The sequence below is a fragment of the Belonocnema kinseyi genome, chromosome 3 (genome assembly GCF_010883055.1).
Source record: "Belonocnema kinseyi isolate 2016_QV_RU_SX_M_011 chromosome 3, B_treatae_v1, whole genome shotgun sequence".
Taxonomy (NCBI): domain Eukaryota; kingdom Metazoa; phylum Arthropoda; class Insecta; order Hymenoptera; family Cynipidae; genus Belonocnema; species Belonocnema kinseyi.
This window is the reverse complement of record NC_046659.1, coordinates 70,718,652-70,729,963: the sequence shown is the minus strand read 5'-3', so window position 1 is coordinate 70,729,963 and position 11,312 is coordinate 70,718,652. Positions and strand designations below refer to the sequence as shown.

General features: G+C 29.3%; 1 protein-coding gene across 1 annotated transcript in view; it reads right to left on the bottom strand.

Annotated features, from left to right (window-relative positions):
- The window catches only part of LOC117170239 (collagen alpha-1(XVIII) chain-like), a 611,475-nt gene that overhangs the window by 565,961 nt on the left and 34,202 nt on the right, over positions 1–11,312 (bottom strand). Inside the window, 1 exon segment of the mRNA XM_033356868.1 lies at positions 1,598–1,677. Within this exon segment, the coding sequence (XP_033212759.1) occupies positions 1,598–1,677 (80 nt within the window).

Sequence of the window (11,312 nt, the reverse complement as noted above, 5' to 3'; positions counted from 1 at the left end):
AAACACTTGTCCATAAATAATATGAATAACCATCAAGACATATCGCATCCTTGTCTAACTCCTTGAATAATATCGAAACAGTCACTCAGTTTCCCATTCACTAACAGTAATTAATTTGGCAATAAATCTAGGAAGTTTAAGACATAAATAGAATTTTTAAGCAGACTCTAATATATGTTAAAACTGCAGATTTTTGAATATTTTGAAAAAAAATGTAGAAACTTTTTAAGAATTTTGAAAGGTTTCGAAAGAATAAAGATTTGTCATCGAAATTAACAGAAAACTAAAGACGTTATGCTTTTGTTGGTTAATTAATTGAAAAAGATTATTTAAAAAGATTTTAAAAAATTTCTAAAAAGAATCTGGAAGATTTTGAGGCAATTTGAATGATATCACATGATTTTCTAAAACAGCTGTTAAAATTGGAATTCCAATATAATAAAAAAATTATCATTATATTCCTGGAATTTTTTATTGCTTTTTTTAAAACAAATTTTCAAGAGAATATTTTAAAAGATTTGAAAATAAAACTTGATGTACTAAATAATGTTTCTAGATATAATTTTTTAATTTGTAAATTTTTTAATTTATATTGTTGATGATGATAGTGTGGATTTCTATATTTTGAAATATTTAAACAGTTCAATGTATAAAAGTTAAAATGTTTACAGTTTACCAGTTTTCTGATAAAATTTTCAACTGAAAAGTGTTAAAAGCCTCCAGTTTATACGCATATATAATTGAGCGCTTGAATTAAACAAACTCGAAATTAAACAAAATCTGAAGTTGAATTTTTTATTACTTTAAATGAAAAATTCTTATCTTCAAGATTCTGAAAAAGCCAAAAGTTTTCCCTTTTCGTCGTAGGAAGATAAATATTGAGAAAATTGCATTGGCATAATTTTAAATGACACCTGTGGCGTCCAATAGATAGCTATAAATTTGAAAACAAAACTTTAAACGTAAGAATTTTTTGTCTAGTAACCATTATTCATTATTGTCTTTTAATATTTTACCATTCCTTTCAAGTTTAACCGTAGAAGATTTTTTATGTTAGCTATCATGTATACAACTTATTTTATAATTATCTCATTGTAATATTCTAAATATTTGTTACCTTCAATCGAGAAAAAACAAGATTTTGGCTCAAAAACCTATCTAAATTCGTCCGAATAATTGGAAAAAGTTTTACTTTCCTGTAATTTTAGTTGTGATTTATTCTATTTATTGGTATATTCTTGTAGAATTGAATATTGTTTTTTTTTATTCTTCCACAAGCGTTATTACTTTAAATTGATTAACTTCCGATGCCACGTTCCTCGCACTGATAATATTGGACAATATACTTAATTGAGTACTCGCGCACTGCTGCCCTTCCGAGGCGAGACTTCCAACCGTCTCTCACCCTGCCTTCTAAGAAACTACGTGGGCCAGCAGTTCCAGGAATTATAAATTCGGACGAGCTTCTATAGGACACGGAGTGTATTTAATTTTGAACAAGTTAAATTTAAAAATACAATTTTTTATTGATTAAATCTGAAGTTAGACATAACCACGCTATTACCTAATTTTTCTTCCAATAAATATATTGACTTACCTTTTTTTTCAGCAAAAATATCTACTTGAGCGCATGCCACGTTTAGGAGCGCCAAGATCAGCAGCAACGACGAACTGAAACTAATTGTTGTATTATTAGCTTGATTACATTCTCCAGTTGGCTAGAACTAATTAGAAAATTTCTTAAGAGTATACAGGCCATCGAGAGGACGACAACTCGGATTTTTCGTGTACCAGGAACATATTCCATAAAGAATATTCGGAAATATAGAAAATACATCGGAACAACTAAGTTCCTGTGAATAATCTGAGTAATGCTGGCTTCAGGTGACTGGCATATGAAACTCGGGAACTATTACTGCAATAATAGTCTCCGAGTTTCATATGCCAGAGTCAACTTAAGCCAGCATTACTGCACGTTTTTTGTAAACAAGTGATCGGATTTTTGTCATGACACAAATCCAGAGCACTTAATTAGCCCTGAATTCCTGCCCAAAAGAGAATTTGATACCACTAATATTTTTCGAGTTTCACATACCAGAGTCACCTGAAGCCAGCATTTCTACACGTTTTTGACGAAAATTACCAGGCACAAAATTAAGTTTTTGCGGCAGATATTAGAACTAAATAGGCACTAAATTCCTGCAAAAAATAGAATTTGATATCACTAATAGTTTCCGAGTTTAAAATACCAGTTACCTGAAGTCAGCATCACTACACGTTTTTTGTTTAAAAAAAGTGCGTGGATTTTTTGCATATCACAAATCCAGAGCACTTAATTAGCACTAAATTCTTGTGCAAGGAAGAACTTAATATCACGACTAGTTTCCGAGATTTATATATCAGTCACCTGAAGCCAGCATTACTACATGTGTTTGACGACAATTACCGAACACAAAATTAAGTTTTTGCGGCATATATTAATACAAGATATGCACAAAATTCCTGCACAAAGGAGGGTTTGATACCTCTAATAGTTTCTGACTTTCAAATATCAATCACCTGAAGCCAGCATTACGATACGTTGTCTGTAACATAAAGTGCCCTGATTTTGTGCAGGGCACACATCTAGAGCACTAAACACCTGTACAAAGAGAACATGATATCACGAAGAGTTTCTGAGTTTCACATACAAGAGTCACCTGAAGCCAGCATTACTACACGTTTTTGTTAAAAAAAAGGGCCCGGATTTTTAGCATCGCAAAAATACAGAGCATTTCATGAGCACTAAATTCCTGCACCAAGGAGAATTTGATGCCAAAAATAGTTCCCGAGTTTCAAATGCCCGAGTCACCTGAAGCCAGCATTACTGCATGTTTTTTCTAAAAAAAAGTACCCATATTTTTTGCATAACATAAATCCAGGGCACTAAATTAGCAATGAATTTCTGCGCAAAGGAGAATTTGGTATCACCAATAGTTTCTCAGTTTCGCATACCGGAGTTGTGGCTTCAGCTGAAGCTAGCATTACTACATGTTTTTGAACAAAATTACCGGGCACCAAATTCTTTTTCTGCGACATAATATGGCACTAAAAGGCACTGAATGATTGCAGAGTTCCCGAATCGATATGACAATGTTGTAATTCCAGCTTCCGGAACCTCAAATAAAAAGCTATGCGAATACAATTGATTAACGAAAGGGAAGGAATCGGGGAATTGGGGAATATAATATTTTTGAATATTTGTGAATACTTATCAATATTTCGTAATATGTGAAAATATTTAGGCATATGAAAGAATATTTTGAAATATAAAATGTATAAAAAATATTTGGGAATATAAACAATATCTAGAAATATTGAAAGAATATATGAGAATATTTAGTAAATGTACCAGGAATATCGGAGTGGTCGGCCCCGTGAAGGCCACTTAACATAAAACAAACAAACAAAAACAGGTTTCTTATTTTGGGAAACTAAAAGAAATATATGAAAGTATACGTTATACAATACAGACATGTTGGAAGGCAGATGCCCTCTCGTCTTATTAGGCGAGTTATAAAACACACGATTTATAACACTAAAGGTTATAATAAACGCTAAAATTGCGTTTGGTGGACACGAAACAGCATGTGCCTTCAAAAGCAGAGAGGTAGTAAACAGGAATGCCAAGCTGTAAGTTGTATGTGTTGGTTTCTCAAGGAATGATTTATATATCGGAAAATTAACGTTTTGTGTGAAGGTGAAATATAATATTAAACTTGAAAGGTTGTTTAGAAATTCAGGTTTTATTTTTACAATTACTAGAAAAGCCAGTGATGCTATGGATTTGATAGTATACTCATTTCAGTCAATAGTATCTGCTCTTAAGTGCGTACTTTTAATTAGCATTTTTATATCAGTGTATAGAAACGCATTTTGAAATGTTACAGGATGGCCGAAAAAGTAAATTTTCAAAATTCCCTGAGTAATTTTTATCTTGCAACATTTTTAATAGAAAGTATTTTTTACAAAAGGAATAAAACAATTTAAAATTAAAATTGAATGATTTTCAATTTATTTCTTTAATTCAAGCAAAATGAAGACTTTTCTATCGTAAAAGATGATTTTTTAATCCAAAGAACAAACCAAAACCAGTTCAGTTTTCAATAAAAGTAGATTCATGATATTGATTTTTCAAATGGAAAAGTTGATTTTTCAACACAATCAATAAAAAATATGGTGTTTGATCATTCATGATGAAAAATCAACAAAATAGTTATTTTTCCACGGAACAGTTGAATTTTTAACTTAGATAATAAATTTTTAACTGCAATAATTAAATTTTCAGTAAAAATGTAATTTTGACAAAAAAATATTTTCAAAAAAATAGTTGAATTATTAAACCAAGTAGTTTCAAGCTCAACCTGCAAAGAAGAATCCTTAAACAAAAAGATGAATTTTCAAACAACAAGATTCTATCAAATAAAACAAATTTTACATCAAATACATTTATATTCAATTAATGAAACTATATTTTCTAATAACATTTCTAAAACTTAAATTTTCAGTATAAATAAAAAGCATTTTTAATAATACATGATTGTATAATATCAAAAAGGTATTTTTTTACTGTTGAAATTTCAAAAACTTAGTTAAATTTTCAACAGAAAAAAATACGAATTTTCAACAAATAAAGATTTTTCACCCAAGAAAGAAAAAATGCTCCCCAAAATGTTGAACTTTCCAGCCAAAAGATGCATTTTCTGTAAAAAAAAAACTTAATTTTTCTACCCGAAAACTTAAATTTTCAAGAAAATATTTTAATTTTCAACCAAAGATGTGAGTCATTAAATGAAATGATAATTTAAAAAAAAAATATGTTTTTCAACAAGATTAATTTTCCAACAAGCTGTAATATAGTCACAGCTTCCTCCTTCGATTAGATAAGCAGCCCTATATATTTGAGGGCTTCAGGGCCACTAGTTTAGTTCTAATCTTGACTTTACTCTGTAACCAACGAAATAAAGGCACGTGATATCTCGTTAGAGATATCACATATTTTTAAAAACTCATTTGAGCCTTTTTCAATATAACAAAGCCGTGACATTTCTATTCAGAAAAAATGAAACTTCTACCAAAAGGGATCAATTCTTTAACAGACTATTTAATCCTAAAGGTAAAAGTATCGACAACAGTAATGTAATGACTGTGAATTCTCTTTTGTGTAAGCTCCGTCGGCTTTAACGAACACATTCTCATCACGTATCTCGTGCTTCGCATTCGAGTTTATCGCTGAAATTTTATATCATTCCCATAAATGTATATTATTATAATTCGTAACTTGCATTGGCATTAAAACGAACGAAATTTCATTGTCCCGTTTTAAAAAATTTGAAAATATTGTTTGCAATTCATTATAAATTTACACTAAATTATTATTAGTTGATACTACATTTTTTTACATTCTTCTAAATTTACTCAATTCTATTCATTCGATAAAGTTTTTATTTTATGCATCTTGAAGTCTTTAAAACTCACCCTAAATTTGGAGGGATTGGATCAAATTTTTTTGAAGTTTCTTTAATTTTTCCCTAATTAATTTCAAACTCTACTTCTAATTTCAAACTTTAATTTATTGAATTATGATTGTACAAAATGTAGAACTGATTTATTTTGAAAGTGGTTGGTTTAAATAAGTTTGTTTTTGAAATATTATATTAAAATTTTTTTCAACTAACTGAAAATTGTACATTTTAGTATTTTTTTAAATATTATATTTATTTTATAAGGTATTATCTTAGAACTACTCAGCTTCTACGTTTTTAATTTTTTAAAGAATGGTTGCGTATCAAATTCCTTGATTCAGAAAGTCCGCTTTTAATACTTTGAATCATAATTTTTGTTTATTTTTCATTTTTTGAATTTGAAAATATAAATAAGAAAAAAGCCTTTTTGGGGACTAAAAAAAACTGGTAAATTTTGGTATGCTAAAAGTTAAAAAAACGGCCTGTCATATGAAAAAAATAGGTGAAGGGAATTTTGTAGCTACGTTTTGGAACATACGCCCTTATGAATAATTTAATTTGCCTTGTACCGTTTCTCAGTGGAAGCTTCTAATGTGTCCCCTAAGGGTTTAACATTTTTCTTACACCTTCTTTATTCCTTTAAACACCCTCCACACACTTACTTGGTGGTGGAAGGGGGACCTACAGTTTAAGGTGGGTTCCGAACCACCAAGAGCAACAGCCTTAAGTACTTAGAGAAAACCTTTTTCTCTAGAGGTACCGGTCCCACGACTCTCCGGAGATGAACAACTCCCTTGCTAGGCTAGTGTTCACCGCATGGGCCACCGAGACTCTTCCAGAGTGCGAGGCGGGAATCGAACCCGCAAGCCGAAGGAGTGGGTCCAAAGCCTACGCTTTAGCCCCCACGACCATCGTCCCACTCTTTGTACCGTTTCTCCAAACAGTCAATTTCATTAATTAAAATGTTATTTTTTACGATTAAAATGAAAACCACGCGTTTTATCAAGACATTATTTTTTTTTAAATGTTAATTTTTTTGGGGGTTAAACAACCTTTCTCTTATAACTTGTGTCATTTTACCAAAAATTTAATTTTTTCTTTTTAATGTTCTTATTCACGATTAAAATAGAAACTAACAATCATATAAAAAAAAACAGTAATAAAAATTGTTGTTCTCTACTTTCGATAAAAAAATGTTATCTATTTATTTTTTCTTAGCTTGTGTCATGAGTCGAAAAATTTAAGTTTTTTTATTTTCACTGTTTTTTTTATAAATAAAACAAAAACTACGTGTCCTCGAAAAAGTGATTAATAAAAAATTTGTAGCTTTTTTGGGTACATAATGTTTGTCTCATAATTTTTTTCCTACCTTGCATAGTTTGACAACAAAATACAATTGTTTATTGCTTTTTAATTCATAAAAATTTGAATTATCAATTTTTCAAAAGAATTCAAAAAGTTGTTATATTAATCTAGTAGGGCTTTCGAAAATTAACATTTTACTTTTGAAGTTGTATGAACAAATGTACAGAGAATTTTTTAATCATGAAAAAATGTGGTCTCAAAAACTTTCATAATACGCCACTTTTAGAATTTTTATCCAAAATGGCTGACCAACGAACTTGTTATTTAGCTTAGGACACTAAAAGAGCGTATCAAAGGCAAATCAAATAGATTATTTTGATCAAAAGTTATCGTTCTCATAAACAGACAGACATAAAGACAGACACATTCGTAAAAACCTGTTTTTCGAATTCAAGGGGTCTCAAAACGTGAATTTTTGACAAAAACTGGGAGGGGGGTCAAATTTTACACAAATCTAATACCTTCTCTCATAAGAATTTATTACCATGAAAAAATAACAAATTATTAATTAAATTTTTTGAAAACCCACACACGAGACGAAAAAGAAATTAAATGACAAAAGTTGTAATTAGAATGTGCCCACGAAGCGGGAAGATTTTTTTGTTTTTTACTGTTCATCATGTTTTTCATAATTAGAGACAAAACTATTCGTCCTATCAAAAAGTGGTTGATAACATATTTGAAGATCTTTTTCAAATGCACAATTTTTGTCTGTTCATCTTTTACCGTATTTTGCATAGTTTGGCCGAAAAATTTAATTTTTGGATTTTTCATAATTTTGTATGCTGTCAAAATATGAAATTTTGATTTTTCAAAAAATTCAAAAAATTGTTATGATAATCTTGTAGGGCATTCAAAAAGCAATATTTTTCTTCTCTAGAATTTTTTTCATATCGTGCGTTATTTGGCCTAAAATGTCATTGTTTATGTGTTTTTTGGAATTTTGTAAGTGCTATAACTCTGGTAATTTTTGATATTATTAAAAAAAGTCATTAGGATAAATTGTTAACATTTTTTAATACTTTTGAATTCTTATCCAAAATGGCTGGCTAACAAACTTGACCTTTAGTTTAGGACACTAAACGAGTGTACTAAAGGCCAATCTAATAGATTAATTTTTTCAAAAGTGATCGTGTTCACAGACAGACATTCAGACAGGCATATAGGCATACAGACAGAAAAATTCGTAAAAACCTGTTTTTCGGATTCAGGGGTTCTCAAAACGTGGACATTTGACAAAAAATGGGGGGGGGGGTCAAATTTTACACAAATCTAATACCTTCTCTGATGAAAATGTAAAAAACTTGGATTTTCATCCAAAAAGGATGACCTAACAAAATTGTGGAATTTTCAACCCAATGATGAAGTTTTAAATCAAAAATCTAGTCTTCAGGAGGAAGCAAATTAAAAAACGATATACAATTATCAGAAAAATAAATTACTTGCAAAATCTTTAAAAGGTCTCTTATATAAATCGTCTGACCTTTGAGAGATTTTTTTCCAAAATCTTCATCTTAATTTCCCTTTCCTGGTTTCCCCCGATCAATAAAATTCTCTGAGTATTCCTTGATGTCGAGATCTCCCCAGACTCACGTAAACCCTGTATAATGAATTTAAAATTTGATTATTTACCATTCCAAGTTTTTATTTTTCTACTTACATAAGGGGACATATAGTACGTAATAAATGAGGTTCATTCTTACTTCTCTTTAATTAAAAGCACAAATTTAATCATGATGAAAGAATAGAAAAGAGAGTAAGAAATAAAATTTGCAGCGATATTGTTACATAACGTAATAATAGATGTAATTGTTATATAAATCAATTCGCGATTGGCTTGGAATTCTACATTGTGGAAAAATAAGAAGCCCTCAGAATAACGAAGGGTTATGCAAAAGTTTGTTAAACTTCATTGATTTACAGACGAGTTCAATAGGTTTTGATTATTTAAAAAAATTAGATTACTGTCAAAAAGCCAGTTAATTTTACAACAAGATTAAAGAACTTGCAGGCGAAACAAATAGCTTCGTTAAAATGGTCGCACGTGTCATTTTATTTTGATAATTAGATATGCTTGTCGTGCAATTCTCTCCTATTTCGTCGTACTCTCCACAGTTTATTCCGCACGATCTTTTCACTAATTCTCTGATACAGAGTACGTGCTGGAGTCGATAAATAGCCTCATAATGACTCAATTATGAAAAAAAAGTATTGGTTGTTTTTTTGGCACATATATGTACAGTCTTCTATGAATTGATGACGCTGATACAATTCAAAAGTTAACACAGCTCTCAAAGTTTAAGAAACCGTCAGTTTATATCAGGAAACTAATATTCAATTTTGAGAATTCACCATGTTAAAGGTACTCATACTAGGTGGACGAGAAACTTCATTTCCGAACTACCCTGAATTTCCCCTCATTTTTTTCCTGACCAAATTTTTATATCTTCTGACATTTTTATGTTTAACATTTATAACATAAAAACTTTTATAAATGAAATAAAACAATATCAGATTAAAATTAAAATTCTTATTTCGAATGAAAAAGCTGACTTTAAAAAAATAAGTTTAATTTCCAACACAAAAAAAAGTATTTTCAACCAAAAGGTGGAATTTTCAACAACAAAAATTAAACCTTAACAAAAAAATGTTGCATTTTTAATCTAATACTTAAATGACTTTCAAACACGAAAAGATGAATTTTCGAAAATAAAGGGTTAATTGTCAATAAAGAAAGACAGATTTTCAAACAAATAGTTGAATTTTCAACAACAACCGAAATTAATTTTAAATCAAAAAGTTGCGTTTACAACCAAATAATCGAATTTTTATTTAAAAAAAAATTACATGTCAAACCAAATCAGTTCAATTTTCAACTAAATAGAAGTTTTTAACAAGAAATTAATTTGTAACCAAGCAGTAGTATTTACAATCCAATCTTTAAGCGTTAAAGTCAAAAAGACGATTTTTTAACGAAATTGTTAAACTTTTAACTGTATAGTTGAATTTTCAACCTAAAAAGATGAACTTTCCAACTAAACGGACGAATTTTTATTCGAAAAAAATTAAGCTTTAAAGAAAATCTGTATTGCATTTCAACTATAGTTTAGATTTTAAGGTAGTCCGGCTATTGGATCGATCAGATGAAAAATCATTTAAATTAGCTTTTTCCAGGGCCCTTTCCAGGTTAAAATTTGAATTATCACTGTTTAAAGTCGTATCAAAAACAGTGGATCTTATGGAGAGGCCTTTCACGCGCTCCAAAAATGGTTAATTTTGGCTTTAAAAGACGTTGAATATTGTTAGGAAAACTTTTTTTTAGACAGCAAGTATAATGAAAAATTTCAATCACTGTTCTTTTATACTTGCTTCCAAAGTAATTGAGCCTAATTTTATCAAAATGTAGCCTAGAATCAAAAATGTAGCTAGAATCGAGTCGAATCATTTAAATTTTATTATTATTTAAAAAACATTTTATTTATATTGATCAGCATAAAATTTGTTACCTAATTTATTAATTGATATCCTGATCAAATTTTGTATTTAATTCCAAATTTCAGGAAAAAATAATGGACATAACTTTGACTAGCTTTCCCAGTAGCCGGACTACTTTAAGCCAAAGAGTTGAATTTTTTAAAAGAAAGTTGAATTTTCAAACAAAAAGTTGAATTTCAAATTGATTTCCAACAAAAAACAATTTTCAAAGTACAAAAATGAATTCTTAATAAAAATTTTTTACATTAGTAAAAAATTTCAAAAATAAAACATTTTCCTCTCTTTCATCTGAATATTAAAAATACTAAATCACCCCTTGCCCCTCTTCTACTTAAAATAATTACAAGAAAAAACTGGCCTCTTCCATTTTAGAAAAACAATTAGTAAACTAACTTTTTTGCTTCCAACTCAATACAAATTTTCAAATTAAAAGCCTCCTTCGATTCAGAAAAAAAAACAATTATCAAAATATTGTTTCTCTAATCTCAATAAAAATACTATTTACTAACTCAATAAAAATGTTCAAAACAGAAGGGCCTCTTCTAGTTTAGAAAAGCTTAAAAACAAAAATGTCCTCCGCTTGAACTCAATGAAAATCTTAAAAATAATATACTATTAAGTCGACCTTTGTCTTCGCTAAGACGACGTTTACTTGACTCAAGACCTTGCCTTGCCTTGTCTTGGCTGAGATTATCGAACCGTTTTTGGCTTATAAATGAGATTAAAATTGATGAATGAAAAATTTGTAATTATTAAATTAGTTATTTTTAATTTAAAAATTCAGAATCGTTGGGTCTGAACGAATATAACTCTTAAAAATTTTCTTCAAAAATATAAAAATTGTAACTTTCCAGAAGGATCTCTTAAGTCGTTAGAAATACATTAAAACAAACAACATTTTCGGTATCACCGTGTAACAAGTATAATACCAATTACAATCCGTAAATA